The sequence below is a fragment of the Theobroma umbraticum genome, unplaced genomic scaffold (assembly GCF_002168275.2).
Source record: "Theobroma umbraticum cultivar Fairchild unplaced genomic scaffold, ASM216827v3 scaffold_55.0, whole genome shotgun sequence".
NCBI classification, from domain to species: domain Eukaryota; kingdom Viridiplantae; phylum Streptophyta; class Magnoliopsida; order Malvales; family Malvaceae; genus Theobroma; species Theobroma umbraticum.
The window spans coordinates 3042105-3064024 of record NW_018397270.1 but is presented as its reverse complement, the minus strand read 5'-3'; the positions used below and the strand labels follow the sequence as shown (position 1 = coordinate 3064024).

The window sequence follows — 21920 nt, the reverse complement described above, 5'->3', positions numbered from 1 at the left end:
AAGATGGTGTATAATTTGGCTTGTATCCTTGTATTTCATTAAGACATAAACTTTTAAATTTAAACACCTTAAACATGACATGTAACAAATTTTTTTTTAATATAATATATAATAATATATTTTTAAAATTTTCTAAATTAATCTTTTCATCGAAACTCTTGCAACAACTGCTAGATACCACCAGTACATTCTTAAGGTTGTAGCTATCAAGGTTTTAGGATGATTATGATAATAACCTTGTTTTTATCTTTTTTTAGTTTTTTAATAATTTAAATATTTTATTGTTAACTTTTATACCTTTTTATTATTGCTATTGAATAGTGATGGTGTTAATTTTTTCTTTATCAAGAAAAAAAAATTCAACACATGTGTTTAAATATAAAAATTTTTCATTAAAGGTAACTTTATTTAAATTTTTTTTTGATTAAAAACAGTTAAAATTAAAAAAATATTTCTAAAAAAAATAAAAAAATTATCCCTATATGTCATATATTATATAAAAAATATTAAATTCAATTTTTTAATTGATTTAGTCTAAAAATTTGAATATTAAAAACCAATCAAATAATGGATTAGACTGAATTTTTTAAACCCATGGACCGAATGCATGGATCAGATCAAACATTTTGATCCAAATTACGCTTAAGTCGTTCGGATCATTGAATTCATTTGGTCCAGTTTTAGTTACTCCTGCCTCTTGATATCAGTGTAAATTATTCATATCCACCAACACTTGGGTTTTTCATTCACCTCTCAATAAACACTTTGTACTCGGACTGTTTCTCACCTCCAATTTCCAAAGTAGTACTCCTTTTTCCCGTCCAGAAGGAAAAAGGGACACCCCGGTTCTCGTCTGGATAGAAACTGATAAGCCCACCCGAGAATCGAGTGGCTCTCACCTCGTTTCTTGTCTCAATAAACCGATAACACTCATCATCATGGCTCCAAAGCCCACCACCAAACCCACCCATCATCATGGCTGCACTTTCTAGCTCCTCCTTCCTTTGCTCGCATTCTTCCAAACCCATTTCTCCAAGACTCACTCTTTTCACTTCCACACTCATCTTTACACCAAAGAAGTCCATCTCCATTGTCATGGCCGCAACTCCAACTACTACAGCTGCCAAGGTTGTGCCCTCAGTGATTGTTGGCGGTGGAAGAGTGGGAAAGGCATTGCAAGATATGGGAAAGGGGGATGATTTGCTGGTGAAGAGAGGTGAACCCGTGCCGCTTGATTTTGAAGGTCCCATTTTGGTTTGTACTAGGAATGATGATCTTGAGTCTGTGCTTGAGGCCACTCCTAAGTCTCGTTGGAACGGTACCACTACCTGATCATACCCTCTATTTGCCCCTTTTGGTTCAATAAAAAAAACAAAACAAATTATCTTTTTATGTGTTTTTGTTTAATTGCTGAGTTCCATGGATAATTATGAAGAAAGCCCCTTTTTTTTTCTTTATAACAGTTTAATAATTCAATAAAGTTTGGAGCTTTTATGTGACTGTTTAAGAATGCTCTTTTCCTTGTTGGTGTTTCAATGAACTTTCCAGTGGATGTTTAATAAGTCAGTGTCCGTTGGTGAGATTTAGATTTGTTAGTCATGCTTAGCATATCTTTGTTCTATCTCGTCATCAAGAATTTCTGCAGGATTCTCACTGCTTACTGTATTACTTAAACATAGAGCTTAATAATGATTTCAATTTTGAACTGGTTTACAACTTGATCTTGAAGTCACTGGCTGAAAACGGGGTTCTTACAGAATACGATTGCATAGCTCAATTACATTTTTATTTGTACATGATTTGGATATTAAAATGACTTGATCATGATGCATTATTCTGCGGAAAATTTCTTATATTATGTCCTTTGTCATTTTTGAATTACTTGAATATATAAATGCAATATTTACCCCTGGTATGGACTTTGTCTTTATTCACTGCAACTTTGTTAATTCAATTGTTTTCGAAAATGATTTGATCATCCATTGGGTATTGACAATCTAGCAGATTTGGTGTTTTTCCAGAATGGCATGCTGGAGCCATGGCTTCAAAGTAAAGGTCTTAATGATGCAGACCAAGTGCTGGCATATTTTGCTGTATCAAAACTTGGGGAACCTCCTGTTGATGGGAAGACTGACACAAATCCTGAAGGTCTAACAGCAGCATATGGGAAATGGGCATCTGCTATAGCTACTAGATTGCATGCTGGAGGCCTCTCTTGCAAGGTAAAAGAAACATTTTCATTGTTATCCTTCAAAAAGGCGCACCAATGGCTTTGAACTTTTGCTTGATGCACAAGTCTTTGCTCAAACTTCTCAACTTCTCTTTGGTTGTATGCTATCCATGAAATTAGGGTATTGAATCTGTTCAATTTCGCTATTAATGTTGTTTGACTACCATTGTTAACTTTCAGGGAAAAGATGGTTAAATCTCGACTTAGGACTTTGCTCCAAAGTTCAATCCAGGATTTGACACTGTGTTAACTATTCTAAGTCTTTCTATCTGGCTAAGTATGACACGTGATAGGAGCCATGTGACTATAATTGACACGAGTTACCTGACATATCTCACGTTGAATATTTGAAAATCATCATGTTGCCCCCTTTACTTCCTTCTCAAGCATGTCTGGACTTACCCCATTTTCACTTTAAACATTCATCTGTTTCTCTCTCTCCTTACTCTCCCCCATGGCCCTGGCGTTCCCCCTCTCTTGTGCACCACATGTCTTCCTTTTTTTGTCCCTCGAACCCACAACTAACACTTTCTCTATCAAGACCCAATCAATTTCATCTCCTTTTTTCTATGTTTCAATTGGGATTCAGAACCCTTTATCTCCTTGATTTTGTAGAAATGGTTGGAATCTAGGAAGCACGGACACAGACTTGCAATACAGGTATGCCACCATACAAACACGGCGACACGATAATTTCTAAAAAATTAGAACAAGGGTATGGCAGGACTTGTCAATAAGAAATATTAATAAATGTAAATATTGATACTTTTCATTCAAATATAATCAATTTATTCACAAAGCTCTCTTGTCATTCAAAATTCTATTAAATAAAAATGCACATAAAAAGTTACCAATATGAGTAAACTAGATAGGCAACAAAAACGCCATGGGCCAATGACCTTATTAGCATAGTAATATCTTTTTTGGGATTCAAAATCTTGATTTTAATGAGGGGTTGATATGGGATTTTGCTATGATTGTTGATTCTAGATTTGGGAAGTTAATTCAACAAAAGAAAAACTCCATCCCATGTCCAGCTTTTTCCCTTTCATGTCTGGGTGCGTTTTGGCCGTGTCCCATTTTTTTCTTTTGGTGGTGTATCTCCACACATCCAACATGTATCCCGCATTGTCGGAGATGTGTCCATGTCGAACACTGATACGACACAGGCTGGTATGTAGGAGTAAAGATCCTGTCCGTGCTCCATAGGTTGGAATCAACTCATGGAAATTGAGAGATCATGTTTAGTTTTTCTTATAAGAGAAACACAAGAAAATTCAATCTTCTTCATTGAAGTCATCTGTGGGTCTTGGTGAATTAGTTTGTTTTTCTTTGTGCTTGTTGTGGCATCATTACATGGCTTTATGGGTTAGTTCATGTCTATTTTGTGCTTCAAATTTAAAGTGTTTGTGCAATTCTAGGTTAAGAGAAGTGCAGCAATAAAGCTTACCCATTTATTAAGCTCTTTCTCCTTGGATAATGTTGGTTATAAGAAGGATTTCTATGAAGAAATGGTTAGGTTTTCTCACAACAGAAACTTACAAATCATTGATTGATATATTTACATTTCTAATTCTTGCATGAGGATGAATTTAGTGAAGTTGAAGATGATGGGCAAATGTTGATTTTGATTGGGTTATTGTATATTGGCCCAATATTTAACAGTATGTTATATGATTAAAATTAGAATCGGTATCAAACAAATTACAAACAAAATCAAACAGTATCAAACCTGCTACAATAATTAAATGTGTGGTGTTTTGGAGCTTGACTAGTGGTTGTTGACGAAAACAGTGCATGGGCTTGGGGTGGTTTATTTGAGCTCTATTAAAACATTCTAGGAGAGAAAGTGTGGGCAACCTCTGGGAAAAAGACAAAAGAGAGAAGTGAGTTTGTGACATAAATATAGACAGAGGGAGGTTTTTTTGGTGCCGGTTGAAGAATGGGGAACAGGGAATGGTGATAGGAGGAGTTTGGTCATAAGGCCATAACTGACTTACTATAGGAGTTTGGGCCATTTTATGATCATTTATGTGAATATTTTCTCCTTGCCGGTGATTAAAAATTTTCATGATACCTCCAGTTCAGCATGTTTAATGGATCTTGGTAGATGATGTTAATAATTTGTGGATTGAATTGGTTCAAAATTGTTAGTTTAGGGATCACACAGGTACACAAAAAAGTCTGAAATCTAAATTGCATACTGAGAGGAAGCCTCAAGGGACTAATAACCTTTCTCCTGTATTTTCATAGGTTACTTTATTTAACCAAATTATGTATTATGTTGTGTACCAGGTCCTTGACAAAGAAGCATTTCAGAAGCAGATGTTGGAAAAGCTCATATGGATTTCAGCATTCATGCTTGTTGGAGCTCGTCATCATGGGGCAACTGTAGGTGATGTAGAGAAGGAATTCCGCCCTGAGGTGGAGCATTCTTGTCAATAGTACTATGTGTGTGAAGCATTTTAGTTTGGTTAATTGCACATTATTCCAAATTGATTTCCATAAGTAAGAATAAAATCAAATTAAAATAATATTATTTCCGTGGTTGCTTTACCAATGCATCTATGGCATGAGGTGAATAAGCCTAATAGGCAAGTATTGTTAAACTAACCGTTTTTCTGATGCATCAGCTTTTAAAGGATGTTGTTGCCATTTATGTATCTGTCGATCGCATGAACTGAAGTTTATGTTTTCAGGTGTCAAGCCTTATTGCAGAACTCGCATCTGCTGCTGCTGGGGAGAAAGGTATAACATTTGAAGAAGCTATGGAGGATAGGCTATGTGCTTATTCACGAGCGGTGGCCCACTTTCCAACAGCAGTTAAAGAGGTAAAATTGCAATTCACACAATGGAAAGTTTGGGAAGACCATAATTTGCTATAATTGTTTTTTCCTAAGTTTGTTTTATTCACAGTTCAAATGGAGGAATGGATGGTTCTACTCAATCTCTGAGAAGGCAATTGCTGAGGGGAGACCAGATCCTTGTCCCCTGCATACAGCATGGCTCAAAGAGTTAAAAGTTGTGTAGGAGAACTTTTAGACCAGTAAATGTAGTAGTCGATCCGAATTCTTGCTTGTACTTGTAACAGGCTGACAGTCAGAATTGAACTAGTTATGCTTGCCATGATACCTTTATATGCATGGTCAATATAAAATTCAACCAAAGCCTTCTCCTGTATCTGACTCTCTTTCTTCATTTCGTAATGCAATGGAAGATTTCTTCATTGCTTTTTCTATTAAACGGATTCACTTGTCAATGGGAGTTGATGCTACATTAGAAACATTTACACAGGATACCCAATAAATTGCCCATAAATATGGGGATTAGATAAAAAGGGTGGCAAAGCCCCAGAGCTTACTAAAACTTGTATTGAAAGAGAATGTATTAGCAGATGCTAACATGCTAATATAAAGGTGATCAAACAGTCATCCCTGTCCAATTTTTTTATTGTGTCCTAGCACTCTTCAAATGTTGACTCTAAAATTGCTAGAATGAACTCTGGTCTCGTTGCTCTTTCCCCATTGCATTCTCGGTGGAGTGACCCTTTTTCAGGCTTTTCATTTAACAATAAAATAATGCAAATTCCTAAGTTTCAAACCTTATGTCTAAAACCATTAAGTTGACTAACATTCAAATATTTGATTCATTGATTAGTATATTGTCCTTTTGTCTAAAAAGTAAGATTCGAATTTTCTTCTCTCAATTATAAAAAAAAAAAAAAACCATTAAGTTGCCTGACAATCAACTACTTAACCATTTCAGCTAATTATGTTGCACCAAATTCTTTGTCAAGCTAGTAGCATGCTCCTAAATTTTCTTTTGAGCATCAGGCAAGTTCTTGGAAACAAAAGGATAGCATATGCTCATGAAAACTCAACGACCTAGGTTTTTTAACCATACGCCATGAACAAGGAACAGTCTCTTGTCCCTGAGAACTATATCCACAATCTGATTGGATTCATCAATCATTTTGAGAGGTTAACAGTGGTCCACTGGAGGCCACGGTTGGCTGGATAGCCTAAATTAGATTGGTACTCACCAGGAGTGCATGTAAGTATCCATGTCTAGGCTCAAATGCTCCGTGGCTCTTTCTCCCTGGAATCAATATTTGCTTCTCTGAATTGTATGAAAAAAATGCAGGAATTTAGTTGTGCTAAGGATGCAAGAAGAGCTCAATTTGTTCAATCTATAATAATGCCAACATATCATTCACATTTGGCTTCCCGGATGCTTAAACTAGGAACTTCATCAAACTTACAACTTCATGAACTGTTCGAGAAATTATGCTTCTTTAAAGGGATGATTCACCCAATCCTACAGCTGACATAAAATATATCTCAATAAATTGTATATATGAGGAATGATGCTACTGCTAAAAAGCTTTATTTTGTTATAGCAATTTCAATCATAAACGGCATGGCCCTTTGTGGTGGTAGTAAACTACACAATAGTAGTCTTTCATTCTAACAACATTTGGGCTGCTGGAAATGTAGGCGCAATATCCACAGGCACCTGAAAATTAAATGGAAGCAAAAGAATATAAGTAAAGACCTTGAAACAGGCACTTTCATTTAATATTTCTATCACAATCATTTATCGGAAAACAAATTCTTATTCCTGCCAATCAAACAAAACGCACAAAATGACATCATCAACCTTCAAAACACATAAAAGCTAGAGAGATTTTGGCACCTAAGGCAAATGTTAATATATGAGGCATTATGCTTATAATGCTAGATAAGACGAGGTTAGAACACACTGGGCATCAATTTTACTGCAATTTTTGACCTTTTACATAGCAATTAAAGATTTAGCTTATGAGGTGACCATCTACATTTAACAGCCAAGCCCTTGAGGGTATGATGTGGGCAAGTAGATTCTTTAGTCACACTACTTCCTGTTTATAAATCTATTCTATGAACAGGAGAAAGAGAGAGGATCATTTTAAGTATTACAGAATTAGGGTAACTGCTACATTAGTTTTTGTAGTTTTTTTATATTCTTTATTTTAACAATAGGACACTACCACATTGGTAGCATCTCAAGTTTTCTCCTTCACTTCATCTTCTCCCTTTCCGTTTTCCATCTCATACCAAATTAGGGTTATGGCGCTAGCACATAGGCTCGGTAACAATATTTCTCCAGTACGTATGCATGTAGAGTAAACATCTATCCCTTTTCTCCCCGAAAACATGATAACCAATAACTTTAATTTTTGCATTACATTAGTAGTCATCCACTTGCAAGTATTTATGCATAAATGTATGCTAGAATGTTGTAGGACATACTTGAATGCATTCCAGCTTTCGCAATGCAACTTTCAATGGCTGTGTCATTGTGCAATATTTCTCAAGAAGCAAACTTGCACCCTCTTTGTCACCCTTTGCCTGTATGGTAAGTATTGTCCAACTCAAGCTTTCAACCGCTTCTTCAACCTTTCCAAAGATAACAACATTTTTGGTGGAAGTGTTTTGGCTAAACAAATTTATTTAAGAGAAAATTTAAACATGCCATACCTTGTCAAAATTAACGGCAAATGTCTCATCAGGATGCAGAATAAAGGCTTCCTTTTCTAATAACCAGTTAAATTGCAATGCTTGTCCTTTTCTGAACATTATTTAGTAAATCTAGAATGGTCAATAACAATAATAAAAACATGTTGCCAATGGACAATGAATAGTTTGCTTACCCATGAGCTTCCTCTAAGCCAAATCGTACTGACCGAAAGCATCCCGCAAGGAATGAAACATACATGGACTTAGTCAAACTATTTGGAAGTAAATGCTGCTCCAAAATGTCAACAAAAAAAGACAGAGACACTACGAATAAGCCTTCGTTTTCAATAGTTCCACATAATATCATTTGTCATAAAAGCACATAATGTTCCCATAGAAAGACAACTAGTGCACAACTCTCTAACTTATTCTCCATACAATATGGATTAACTCTGCAGTCATCCCTTCAAATGTATGGTTCAAGTTTGAAGGTTTACCTCCCTATGTTCATTATTGGGAGTTTGGGACTTAAGCTTGACTAAAACACCTGTACAAACAGATGAATTCAATGCATGTGATGGATTATTCAGGAGTGCGATGTGCATGGTAAAGGGTTGCATTCGAACACCAGTGATGTGAAGAAACTTGATGTAGTCAAAGGGTTTAGGGCAATTAGAACTCAACAATTAGGGGTAGAATAGGGTTGATTGTGTTGGAACAATAGAAAAATAATTGGGTCTTGAATAAATATTCAAAAATAACAAAAGAAGATAATAATCCTATATCTAGGATCACCTATTTATAATAGCTAAGATAAATCCTAATCAAATAGTAATCCTAATCCTAAATAAAGACTTAAAGTATTAAAATTCTAAAAAAGCAAAAAAATCTCAAACTAAATAAAATAAAATAAAATCCTAAGCTAATAAAATACTAAAAAAATAATTTTCATATGTGCCTGCATCAAAACTCCTCTTTCATCCAACTCTTGACCTTTTAAGATTTCTCCCATTACAGGAATTACTCCAAAACTGAGGCATTTCTAAGAAAGAATGCTGCAGTCTCAGATAAGGAAAATATGCTCAACAGCCAAGTTCATATGTGTCATCAACCTTCTTTACTATCTGTGTTGCCAAATGCCAAGTGACCTCTTTTTGGTTTCGACTAATTGCAGTCACCAGACTTAATGAACAGATTGAAAAGGTCAGATGAGGATGAATTGACGACCATTTTTGTTAAGTTCTGTTATTACAGAAATCACAAACATCTTGATGGGATATTGAAGCTGACAATTGACAAAACGGTCTCAGAAGGTGATTGGACAATGACATTGAATTTTCAAATTCTTTTCCCAATTACACAAGGATAACACACACACAAAAAAAGAACTATAACCGAATATCCAGGTGATGTGTATACATTATTTCAACTTTGCTGTCAAAATTTGTGGAGGCGGCACGGTGGACGAGGGAAGGAGTGCTGTGCTTAGATTTGTGACATTGCTGCAATTGAAACTTTGTGGGGCACAATGAAATTGAACCAAAAAGTTTTTGTTAAAAAGAATATTTCTGGGCTGGGCATGCGACCCAGTTTGGCGTGTTTCAATGAAATATTTGACTCACAAATAAATATGTTAAATAAGTGTCACTCAAAGCAGCTATTTGACTAGCTAATACCAAATAACCTTGTAGCTGGCTTTCATGAAACCTCAATCTAATCTTTAAATGACTATACAAATTTCTGAATTCCACAATTTATGGCTCCTAATCTTTATGATTACGGCCCAATCTTGAGTCAACTTGAAAAACTTTCTTCTAGGAAGGGGGTTAGGAGCTGGGTAAAATATGAATTTTAAGTCACGTTGGTAGCAGTTGAAATTTATGAATTCTTTATTCTTGTAAAAGCAGCAAAACTTGTGAGGCTGAAAGAGCTAGTGAATTGCAGCAAAGAACGAAAATCCTAATCCCAAAGATAAGGCACTTGGAAAAAGATTAATTGCCAACTGCATCAACTAATGTGCAAACTTGACAGTCACAGGCACTCCTATCATCAAAGAAAAAATATTAAAACATAATTTGGTTACCAACCTTTTGGATTAAAAATTTCAGTGCCCAAAGACCCACTATGTCAGCTTTTGCTTCTTCCAGAGCTGAGTGTAGATCTTGCAGCTCCTATTAGAAACAGTAGAAGAGAAGCCATTGCAAACCATAAATAACTAGAATACAGTAACATTTATGTTAATGACAATAGTAACTTGTAGACACTCCAACAAGAAAACTTCAAAAGAAAAAAGTTAATAGCCAGATTGATGCAGCAAAAAGAGAAAGAACAGAGATGGGAGAGAGCAAAAGGAGGGGAGAGAGAGCAAGAGTATTTCTGAATTCCATTTCCAATAATCAAGTTAAAAGTTTGGAAATCACAATTTAAATATTGATAGTTAGAATGCTTGTAACCCTAGTCCTGACTCTTGAACAAATAAGAAAACCCATACTAGATAAGAGTGCCTATAATCCATTGGTAATGTTCTTCCTCACAAATTCTCCAGACACACGTATGTCGTAATTATATTTCTTCCTTTTCTCTTTTCTCCCCCATTTTCTAATATTATATAAACCTCAATTTACATAATACCTTCTGTTACATGTAGTGACATGTTTCTCAGAGTCAATAGTATGAACAAAAACAAGCTCAAGGTCTGTAGACATTATTGATGTTAGAAAATATATAATCTAGCTTGCAAGCAAAGCAAGCTTTTTCTAACCATTCCCAACCCAAAGGTACACAGAATACAAAGTATGCTCACCTATGTTGATGTACCACCCACAATGAGCTGGATGGTTGATAACTGGCCTCATATAATTAAAGAGCTCAAAATTTTTTCCTTTCAGGACATGAATTTATGTTTGTAATGAAAATGCTAGAAAGACACATTCTAGAAACAGAAATAAAACATGAATAAAAAGAAAACATTATAACTAACCAATCTAACAGTAGACTTTCGGCCATCAGGAAGGATTATTGTATGAGGCCCAATCCCATGGCAGCACTCATGGCAGATTGTGTGAGTGAAGAAAGACTCAAAATCCACAAGGTCATGTTGTTCCTTTGTAATACATGCATCAGCTATGGGCTGAAGAATCTGTTCGAACCTGGTTAAGATGATAAATAATCACATAATCATTAAGAATTATGGAAATGTAAGCAACAGAGCAATTTAAAAATGATCATATAAACTTGAAGGAAAAAATTATACTTTGCTTCTGAAACATTCTTAAGGATAACCATTGCTGTTCCTCGATCTTTTACTATACGTTCATCATTTGGTAAATTGAAAGCAATAGTCTGAGGACCCTTCACATCCTGTTGTCAAATACAAATATGTTAACCTTATATTGGTCTGAGATAAATGATTGCATATATAAGAAAGGATGCTCTAGAGGAAAATTAAACTAACGACGACAAAGAAATACAAACAAGGGTTTTTTTCAAACCATAAATTCCATATTATAGAAAGAAAAATAAAATTAACTTGTTGATTTTCTATTAAAAAACACCATAATAACTCTGCAGCCAGGACCACGCAGCAGCACCAGTAGGCAACATGAGTTTTTTCTTCTACTTGTTTTGCACCAGAACTTTGTCCAAAAAGGTAAACTTTCAGAGATGATTTCTTTGTTGTGCTTCATTCTTTCCAATCTCATTCCTTGCATCCATTTTTGAGTCATTAAACTAGTTAATGCGCCCACATAATACATACTTGCATACATACATACATACATACATATACACACACATGATGTATTACATTTGATACTTCATTTACTCTTTTTCTACTTATGTCTAAGCAATCATTATGTCAACTGCTGATAAAATCTACAAAGGGAAATTTCAAGATTAAAGGTTTGGGGAAAGAGGAGGATCTAAACCATGAATCAATTATGTGTAGCAACATAACTTCAAACAAAGTATTCATACAGCATGAAGTCCCCAAAATCTTAGCTACAAAATGCATGTATACAACATTCATGCATCTGCGATGTGTATTAATACCAACAAAATCATATGATTATCATGAAAAGCTTTTCTAAACGTTTCCTACAACTTACCCCTGCATTGTAAAGAAGCTGAACAACACGAATTGGAGCAGCAATGATATCCTTTGATTTGTATGCATCATCCATAGGAAGGTTTTGTTCCAAAACCTAAAAATTGGATATTTTGTCAGAAACAAATAAGTGACCAGAAGAAATTTGCTAGAACTTTGGCTATGAATGACTTTACCTACCTGCAAATTATCACCAAACAATTTAAGTTGAGCAGTTGCTTTTTCATCCCGAACTCCAATAAATGCTTCAAACGTAGCCTAAGAAAACAGTGCCTTTAATGAGCTATACATCCCATCAAAGGAAACTCATAATTGCAATACAATTACACCAGGTTACAAATTTAATTTTCAACCTTTATTTATACAAGGACAGGGACATAAGTATGCATGAGTGCAAGTGCATATGGGAGCACTCAAACACTAATCAGCCATGACTTGCCAGAATGACACAAACAAATATATCTAAATAAAAAACAGAAAAGGATGGACAATTAAAGGGAAGAAGGTTTCATTAACACCCTCTTATGCTGGATAAAAATGATTGGAGTGGAGGAAGAAAATGTGTTTAATATGAATAACATTACCTTGTACCCAAACAATGCATCTTCATATGTTTCATATGGACCAATGGTGACATCCAGCTCAGAATCCTAAACCAGGAAAATGGAACAGGGAGAGAAAGAAGTGCCAGTGAGTTCATTAGAATATGAATTGAAATGAATGTCAAATTAAGTATTGACATCAAACAAGATATCACTGATATTTTGAAATTAAAAAAAACGAAATAATTGAATTTAAAGCAGAGGAAAAAAAAAGTAGTACCAAAACTAGAGAATTGGTGGCTCTAAGAAAACTTTCACCTTGTTTAGGGAGTGATTCAAAGTTTAAAATTGATCTAACTTGGCGAGGTTGTCATCCTCCTATATGCTAACTCTGATATCTAATGAGGGGGAGATTTGATCCTACTCTTAGATCAACATAGTAAAATTCTCCCCTCATCAAGTTAAGTACTTCTCAAGCACATTGCTTCCAGAGGTAGCCATTCATTCGGATCTAATTTTAAGGGCATCTTTTTAAAATTATACCATACTAAATATGCATTGTAACAATTCATTGATGTAAAAGATGAAAAAGTAACATAACCTAAGGAGAAAGAAAAGGATAAAAATATAGAAATTACTAACCAATTCCATCCAAGCTATATCTGAGTCATAATAATCATTTGAAAGGAATGCATCTGCCTTGCCATGGAGCAACCTCTTCAAACTAAATAGACCAGGAGCAACTGAAGCGATATTAGCAGTTGGCATAAGCTTTCAAATTCAGTTACATTAGAAGAAAAAAATTCAGTCACAACCATACCTAGGTGATCTGACCAAATCCCCAGCTTTATGCAACAATTCAGAAGCTCTTGTCAGGAAAGAATGATACTCTTCGGAGTAAGGAATGCTATAAAGATCATGACTAGACCCTGCTGAATGATTTGTTCCATCAAATATATTATTGTAAAGACAAGAGTCCCAATTTACTTGACTGTGCCTTTTAATAACACTGAAAAAGCTCATTGCATCTTGTTGCTGATCCGCTTTTAGACTTCCTTTCCATAAGTTAAATTCCTACGACACAAATGAAACTTGTCGATCTCAGTCCATATGTAAGTAATAATAAAACGATGCTTACTCTGGCAGCTTATGTGCATAGTCACATATATAATCTTAAACTATTCTTCTTTGCAGCACATAATGAATTCCGTGTACTACCATTTTGTCCATGTCTGGAGGGTAGAAGTTTGCACCAGGAGGTTTTAGCATTGGAAATGCAGCTTTGTACTCTAGACCCTTCCACCCAGTAACTGGCTTTGTGGCTTCAGGAAGCAGCTTTATTGCTGAATCTGCAGTTGTTAAAAATGCCTCATTTTCATCAAGGCAGGACCTGTTGATAAATAATGTTTGATCATTAATAAAGAGATATTCCCTCCAAAAAAACTAGGCATCATATAGAAAGACTTACCATGGACTCTTATTAATTAAATAATACATCCATTTCAGGCGGTCCAATTGTGAGACATCAGCGTGCCCCTTTAACCATTCTCTTAGAACTGGATTGCTGTACCAAACCTGATTATTTGAGGTGGAAGAGAACAGAGGCAAATATCAGCATATGGTGCCATGCTATCAAAATTAAGCATTTACTTAAAATTGCCAAATTTAGCACCATATCATTTAATACTTTTCATTCCAAATAAACTAAAGATTTAAGCACTTCAGGACAATAGAGATGATTTAAAATTAGATAAAAACATTCACAACACCATAGTTTTTCTGTGCAATATTCCAGACCTAGAAACAATTATGTCATTCAGAGCACAAGGTTCCATCAACGAATTGAGTTAGTGACCAGCTGAAAATCCTATATTGAAAATGAATACTTCTAATTTCATTGTAAATATGTACCAAAACACTTTTTTTGCATGCAACAAGATAATGACCTTTTAGCTAATAAAGTCTGTGCAATTAGTGAAAGAAACAAAGCTTTTATTTTGCACTCTGGACATATAAGCTGTAATCCTTGGCAGTTACTTTCTGGTGTCAAATCGACTTATGCCTTCTTCTTCTTTATATTATGCCCATGTACCTAATACTTTCTTGTAATATCATCTCACATCGAATTGCTCATGGAAAGACCACATGCATTCCATTTCATAAGTTTAAAACTAATTTTCTCCAGGAGAAGAAACAAGGAAATGAGGCACTAGACGCATCTGAGAGAAATCACTCAAAACCACCTATATTATAACACTGAACTAGCAAAGAATTTTTGTGTTCTGTCTCCCTGTTTTGCAACTAGTGTGTTGGTAATAAAACAAGCCATCTATGTGGCTTTCAATATAAAGTTTTTAATCAATTAAAAGTTCTATTGCCTTTTGGAGAGTTCTTGTGAATATTATGAACTAGACTATCGATTTTGTGGCACCATTCTACACATTATGCCTCTTGTTCAAATCCAAAGAAACCAACAATGATATGCTCGCTGCTGGCATATATGATACTGATTTAGGAAAAATAACCAAGAATAAGAATACTCAATAATAGTCTGAACAATCTTAATTGCATAAACTCAAAATTGGAGGTTTTCTCGATTCCAAATCTCAAAGTCAAAATGTCAATCATCCAAAACTAACCTCCAAACATAATAATAATAATAAGAATAAATGTACACACACACACAGATGGATAAGCTTCATAAAACAAGTTTTAAACCCATGGAAAAATAAAGCCCACCTAAACCATCAGATATGCTAGCAGATCAGAGCACATGTTTTTGTGCATCTTTGTACTTGTGTGTGACTTTTTGTCTACTTATATGCATAAATACAACCTGAAGATAAAAGATCTCATCCATAATCTTTGCAGCCTTAATAAGTAACACCAAGGCCTCCTTGTCAGCATCCGTAAGTCCTGTCAACTGCAATGAGGGAATAGATTTAGTAAATATTCCAATACATACTTAGAAAAGGCCTGACTGTAATATTTATCTTTTATAAACTTAAAAAGTGAGAGAAGAGCTGAAAGTTGTGCATGAATCTTATATATAGTGATACATTGAATGTGTGATGCAAGAAGAACAAAGAATCATAACACTAATCCTTCCCTAAATCAACAATAACTCCATGCTTCTATAAATCTTCGGAGGATACCTGACATACCACAAAAAGAAATAACCCAAAAAATAAAAAATCAACCAAAATATGCCTGTTTCTGACGTCATCCACCTGTGAATGAACAAAGTGATGAAGGTAAAACCAAAAGTGTCCATAAATTCCCTTAAAGTGCAATCAGAATTTTTTAAAGTACGATTGAAGGTAATTTGATGGTTCAGTCATACTTTAGTTATCTTCCATAGAATACCAGTTAAAAGTTGTCCATCTCACTTTTACAAGCTCTACATAGTCAAGATTCTATCCACTATGCAGCATCTCTCATCATAAAATAAATTCTTTTTCATTCCATTTGAAATTTGAGCAGTTCACACCAGGGCCATACAGCAGTAAGTAGAAAGCAAAAACATTCTAGCACATGCATACAGAACTTTCCCACTGCCATCTTTTTTATCTCATGCATACCCTATTTTTGTACCGTGAATTACCTCCAGTAGATTGACGAAGATTCCACATCCTACTCAATGTATATATAATATAAAAACTTAAATCTAAGGATGCTTCATTAACAATAAATTAGATGTCAATTTATGCACATGCACGCAGACACATACTAGTCACATCACACCATGTCTAAATGCAGATTGACTACATAAAAGCTTGAGGGTAAGATATCAAAGATAGATCAGAAGTCATAACCAAGACAGTGCAGTAACTAATATTGAAATTGAAGAAAGTTGACAACCTCTGCAGTCAGAGAAACAGGTGCATATCGCTGAAGTTGCTTTTGTAGTGCTAAACTGCGTGCCTCAGTGTTCTCTTTGTACCTTTGGCAAGTATATGTGAAATGTTAAAAACAACATGAATAGATAACAGTTAGATGAATTTGACGACTATTTTGTTGGATTTCACGGCCATAGCTACTCATAGCCTACCTTCTTCTAATTATATCAAAAAGCAGACCATACTGTTTATTTACATCATAAGGCACATATTCAGCATCTTCTTTAGCTAGCCGACTCCTATATTCCTCATAAGAAAGATATTTTACTTCAGACACTTCAGTATCCTGTCATCAAACAAAAGCAAATAAGAGACATTCAGATTTTCAGACAGTTTTGTAGAAGTAAGGTTTTTACTTGTTATTAATAAGAAATTATAATAAGATGAATTTGAGGCTTGAACATGTTTTGCAAGTCAAAGCATGATATTCATATATGATTGTGAAAAAAGGGTATAATGAATTAAAAATTAAGCACCAGGTACCACCTACACCTTTAAGATTCTAAGATTAAAACCAACTCATGGCGGACAATCATGGTGAGGATGGAAGTTTTGAAGAAAGAGATCTCAGGCTATCGGATTAAAACCTGTGAGCTATAGTGATTTAACTTAAAATAGGACTACTGAAGCAAATCTGAGCATGCCTATTAGGTTCTACAACTAACCATAAAAGAACGGTATGTTCTAACCAATGCATGTGATCAAACATTTACGGACTTTTAGATTTCTCACTCGTCTCAGTGCAAGATGTTTTCCCAGTATTGCAATTTTATTACCATAAAACCTTTATTTGTAAATTATGTACTTTCCTGATTGTTTTAAAGGCCTATTTAACTTCAAAAATGCATGGGAAAGGAGATTTTGAAAAGTTAAATTTTACTCATGCTTTGGCAGTCCATAGTATTCTGGAAGATTTTGAAAAAAAAAAAAGGGAGAAATTTGTTCAGCTAAGTTCCTCTAACTCATCACCTGGCATCTTTCTTTCAGTGCTCACTAAGATCCACAAGCAAGTTTCCAATCAAATAACAGAAGTTACAAAATAAAACAGCATTGAAACACAAACAAGAGTTGGAATTTCATCATCAGGCCATGTAGTAGGCTTAAGATCCGGAGTTGAATTCCATACGGACATTCAATACAAGCAATGTTTAAACTTGAGATGATAAAGCATACCTACACTACATATTCCACTTACACACAACTTTATCATTCCTGGAGAAATTTTGGAATAGCAAGAAAATGAATCCATACTTCATCAAAAAACAATAGAAAGCAAAACTAGTAAAATGTTGAATGATAATTCTGACTGTTAGTGCTCATCTCAATTTTTTTTTTACAGGCCAGAGAAGGTACTTTGATACAGAAAAAGAATACAGAATTTTTGTATTTCCATATAAAATAACATTGAATGAGTAGAAATTTTCAACTGAAAATAATGATTAACTTCCTTACCTGAAGTGTAAAGGCCTCTAGAGGAATTGGATCTAGAGTTGTTACTAGGAATACATCACTGTATTCATTATTGATGAATTTTCCATCATTTATGACACTGCAACCAAATGTAAATTGTAGTATTAAGTCAAATGAAGTTGCAAACATCACAAAACCACTTAAGCGTCCCAAAACATTGAAATTCATCAAACAAAAATTCCATGAAAATAAACACAGCATGAAATGAAAAATGCAAAAATGGTGAAAATGATTCATTGAAAGTGATGCAGGACCAAACTAGAATCTTAAGGTCCAGTTGGTCTTCAATATTGCATCACCTTGGTGCAGCATACCTTAGAAAAAATATAGATCAAAATGCTGTTCTCTAAGAAAAAGAAGGTCAATCCATCTATGAACTTTATTGAAAATTAAAACCATATGTTTCCTAATAAATATATTCAAGTACTTGTTGTCTAACGAAAATATGGAACCCTGATGGACCAAAAATAGACTTCAATATAATAAGCAGCATTAGCACCAGAGAAATAACTGCAATGAAGCTAAAAGTCTAGCAAAGCATAAATGGGATGAAAGTGTGATTTCTTCGCATTAATCATTGGGAAAAAGTAAAAGATGACAAAAACAAAACCAAAGAAAATGTGGTCAAGACCACCAACAAAGAACCATAGTCATCTATTCATTAGAGCAGTTATATTATAAGGAGAAAAGTAAAACTCATCCAACGGAGAGAGAATTTTATCAACTAACCACTCTTCAAGAAAAATGAAGATCAACTCAAATGCATCCTTTGGGAGGACCACCCCCAGCTCTTCATGAAGCTCCCTCCTGAGTCCATAAGATAGTTAGCAAGCAGTGTACTTTAACACCAGGAACAACCAAATATGGATAAATATGTGGAGAGTTATATTTTCAACATGTAAGGAGTGATGGGGAAGATGGAAACTGGGCTAAGCTAGGAAAAAATCCATAGACACTGATCTCCAAAGAGTCTCTTGTGTTGATAGTTGCTAACAAAGGAATGAACAATAAGATCATCTTCCAGATAGCTATTGTTGGAAGAATAAGGAAACTAACAGGTACCATGTCGAACAATGTTAAAAAAAAAAACTATCATTTTATTCTTATTAAGCAAAAATCTGTCAGGCTATAGTAGGAAATCTGGTGAAATTCAAAACTTGCCAGCATCATAAGCCATGTCCTCAAGATTTCAAGGTCAAAGTGCATTCCTCATATTTATGACCATGAGATATCCAACGTTTAAAGTAGCAGGGCAGTCTGTCATAACAATTCAAAGGAAACTCATCATAATCCCAAAGCAAATGGCTCCTCGGCTCATGATTAAAGGATTCAAACATTGGATACAGGTCTGAGAATATACATATTGGGTGAATGAATGATGGAAATTACTAAGATAGAGTGCAATTGAAGCTGAAAATTGGGCAGCCCTATTTCTGAAACCACTCACTGTTCAAATATTGGTCGTAATAGGAACCATAGACAGTCAGTCTTAACTCATAACTTTGAAGCTGTAACCATTTCCTGCAATGGTTGCTTCAAGCCGCTAAGTAACTGAAAACATCAACAGTCTTTGTTTTGCAAAATATAGCTTATAGAGATATTTTTCAAGTTCTCCTATGTTTTGAGTAACACGAGAAACTTAGTCAAAGGAATATATTTGCTTGTTCGAACAAAACACAAGGTCTGGTTTTTAGTGAAAAAAGGTGACTTTCTGTTCTGAAAAACAGTAAGTTATTTCTGGGGGAAATCAAATTACTATTACCAGGATTGACTGCACTGTTTCTTAGCTACTATCCACTAATCATCCCATTATTCTCAAGTCTCAACATCTTTAGCCACCAGGAAACATTGTTGAGAGTGTAACTACTTACTGAATTTAGATCTAAAAAGTAATAATGACAATCTTGGCTAGCAACTACCAGAAATTACCTCTCACAGTTGTCACTTATCTACTATAATTGAAAATGATCACTTGTGATACTACCATCTTTAAAATTGTTAAAATATGTTATTTTTTTATTACATTCCAAAAAGCTGAAAATATTGAACAAAGAAAACTTTACAACAAAAAAAATTCCCTTCAAAATATATTTATATATTTTCTGAAGACTAGAAGTTAGTATATTTAACATGGTTACTTGCCCCCATTTTAGACATAATCAAAACATGTACCATATAGTTTTTTCAAAGACCTGCCCTCCAACTTGTGAACAACAAAAAAAAGTTTTCATCTCTAGCAACCTGAGAATAATAGAAGAGGATCATTGTTCCCTAAAACCTTGTATAAGAATCTTCCTCCTTACAAGATTATCGCACATGCCAAAAAGTGATTATAATATAATTCTAAACAAATTAAACATTGTTGATACAATTTAAAAATTAAAAATTTGGACTTTTACTTCTGATTTTGTGGTTGAAGAAAGTCCCTTCTAAAGAAAAGGAAAAGATCGTATTTTTCTTGTATCTTCAGTTACCTTAGTGTTGATGAAAGAAAATATTCTCGAAAATGCTAACATTTGATTATACATCAAGTGGACTTGAAATATTAGGAGAACCAAACATTTTAAAAAGAAGGACAAGAAAAAAGGAAGTCAGATGTCTTCACTGGTTTCCCAACAAAAGGGTTGGCTAGCCACTCCGGAAACCACCAGGTTTAGCATCAGTTAGGAGACTGTCTCAATAAGATATTTTGAACAAAAAATATTAACCATGCCAACCAAGAATATACAACAAAAGAAAATTGGCAACGATAAACAAGAAGATGAGGACAATCTCTTTGCATAGCACAGAGAAGAAAGATTATAAACAGTTCTTCATAAGCATACAATCTCCTTAAAGGAAAACAGCAACCAAAGCTTGTGGACTAGGATTCACTTACTGCGCTGTTATTAGTGATGAATCACCCGCAGATATATGGCCAGCACTGGAGATATCCCACAACCCTGGCCAGGAGTCCTTGCAGGGTGCACGTTTTTGGAGAAGCAATTCTTGAGTACTCTCAGCAAAAATCCATACGTGGACAGCTCGATGGTAATCCCCATCTCGGTGAACATTTCCCCTGCAACAGCACCACAATGATTTACATATTCAGAAACCAACGGTTTAGAGAATAATTGGCTTATAGAAATGGAATAACAGGTCGGGTCATTTGTATTAAAAGATCAATAATTCAACCAAATAAGAAAAATGATCATCCAGAAATGGAGATTCCTTTAAGATTGTGGTAGAGTGGGGAAGTAAGAGGGGCCGTGCCTGGGCTTGGAAACGCCGGTTTTTTCACCGGTTTTAGTAAGAACATCGAGATACTCTTGTTGTTGCAAGAGAGGCTCTGCCATTTTTCTTTCTTCTGTCCTCAAAGCTAACAATTGTTGAAGAGTTTAGTACATGGGTTTGTCTGTTAGATTCTAACTCCGTTTTTCCCTTTCTTTATTCTTAGTTTTTGAATCAGACGCCTGTGTTGCTTCCCTAGGATCGTTCTGTTTACTTAAGTTCGCTTTGTTTTTTTTTTTTAATTTTTCTATTCATTCTTCATGGAAGAAATATCAAAACGGTCATAATATTAACAATGCCACAAAATCTTATTATTTATGAAGTATTGGAATCTTGATTAAAATTTAAGATTATTATTTGAATTTAAATCCTAATATTCTAGATATTATCTAAATAATCGAACCTATTAAATTCTTGACTTTACAAGACTAAATTTATTTATTTATTTATTTATGAGTACTCGATTTATTGACCCAAACCTCAACTCGATTAAAAATAAAAAAATTATTTCACATCTAAAAATGCAATTTACCAATAATCTATAATTACATATAAAGACCGTCTTTCAATCTATGTTCAATTCATATAATTAGTTTTCACTTGGCCTAGTCAATTGAATGATAATTTTGTATGACATATTTCAATTTTATTATAATTGTTAGGAGTGCTAGCTCAATGAATAAGTAACAAGAACATTCAACAAGGAAATGAATTAGATTTTAAAAATATTGGAGAATGAAGCATGAACTGCTATAGTCAATTATGGAGAAGCTCTATTTGATTATGGTTGCATTTTCTTTTTTTAGCAAAACCTTTTTAAAAACTATGTAGATAAATATATAGTCGACCATAAAGGCTTGATATTTAATCTAGTCTGCATAAGCTATAATTATTAATTCTAGAAAT

At 34.4% G+C, this 21920-nt stretch overlaps 2 protein-coding genes across 4 annotated transcripts; one reads left to right on the top strand and one right to left on the bottom strand.

Moving 5' to 3' along the window:
* Positions 1-729: 729 nt before the first annotated feature.
* Positions 730-5473, top strand: LOC110426216 (nuclear protein). 3 transcript variants are annotated; one of them, XM_021441392.2, is made up of 5 exons: positions 730-1318; positions 2005-2222; positions 4526-4621; positions 4930-5061; positions 5147-5473. In XM_021441392.2, the coding sequence occupies exons 1-5, from the start codon at positions 976-978 to the stop codon at positions 5258-5260; spliced, it is 903 nt and encodes a 300-aa protein (XP_021297067.1). In that variant the 5' UTR covers positions 730-975; the 3' UTR covers positions 5261-5473. The 3 variants fall into 3 exon arrangements, with proteins under 3 accessions (XP_021297067.1, XP_021297066.1, XP_021297068.1); XM_021441391.2 differs by having other exon boundaries at positions 733-1318; positions 4526-4654; XM_021441393.1 differs by having other exon boundaries at positions 1135-1318; positions 2022-2222; positions 4526-4654.
* A 920-nt stretch (positions 5474-6393) lies between these two features.
* NUDT3 (nudix hydrolase homolog 3) lies at positions 6394-21257 on the bottom strand. The gene is made up of 21 exons (XM_021441429.1): positions 20997-21257; positions 20623-20802; positions 18474-18551; positions 17727-17823; positions 16427-16560; positions 16237-16318; positions 15212-15298; positions 13844-13950; positions 13594-13765; positions 13196-13449; positions 13018-13099; positions 12418-12483; positions 12014-12091; positions 11835-11930; positions 10982-11088; positions 10709-10877; positions 9816-9899; positions 7923-8017; positions 7750-7840; positions 7522-7668; positions 6394-6745 (listed from the first exon to the last, which is right to left on the bottom strand). Exons 1-21 carry the CDS (start codon positions 21077-21079, stop codon positions 6692-6694), a joined length of 2343 nt encoding a protein of 780 aa, XP_021297104.1. The 5' UTR covers positions 21080-21257; the 3' UTR covers positions 6394-6691.
* Positions 21258-21920: the final 663 nt, after the last annotated feature.

Coding starts and splice junctions, on each gene's coding strand:
- LOC110426216 (XM_021441391.2), top strand. CDS start 976: ATGGCTGCACTTTCTAGCTCCTCCTTCCTTTGCTCGCATTCTTCCAAA. Junction 2,223..4,525: donor CTGGAGGCCTCTCTTGCAAG/GTAAAAGAAACA, acceptor GTTGTGTACCAG/GTCCTTGACAAAGAAGCATT. Junction 5,062..5,146: donor TTCCAACAGCAGTTAAAGAG/GTAAAATTGCAA, acceptor TTTTATTCACAG/TTCAAATGGAGGAATGGATG.
- NUDT3 (XM_021441429.1), bottom strand. CDS start 21,079: ATGGCAGAGCCTCTCTTGCAACAACAAGAGTATCTCGATGTTCTTACT. Junction 16,561..17,726: donor TAGAGGCCTTTACACTTCAG/GTAAGGAAGTTA, acceptor GTTTGATGACAG/GATACTGAAGTGTCTGAAGT. Junction 8,018..9,815: donor TGAAATTTTTAATCCAAAAG/GTTGGTAACCAA, acceptor ATTTTGGAGCAG/CATTTACTTCCAAATAGTTT.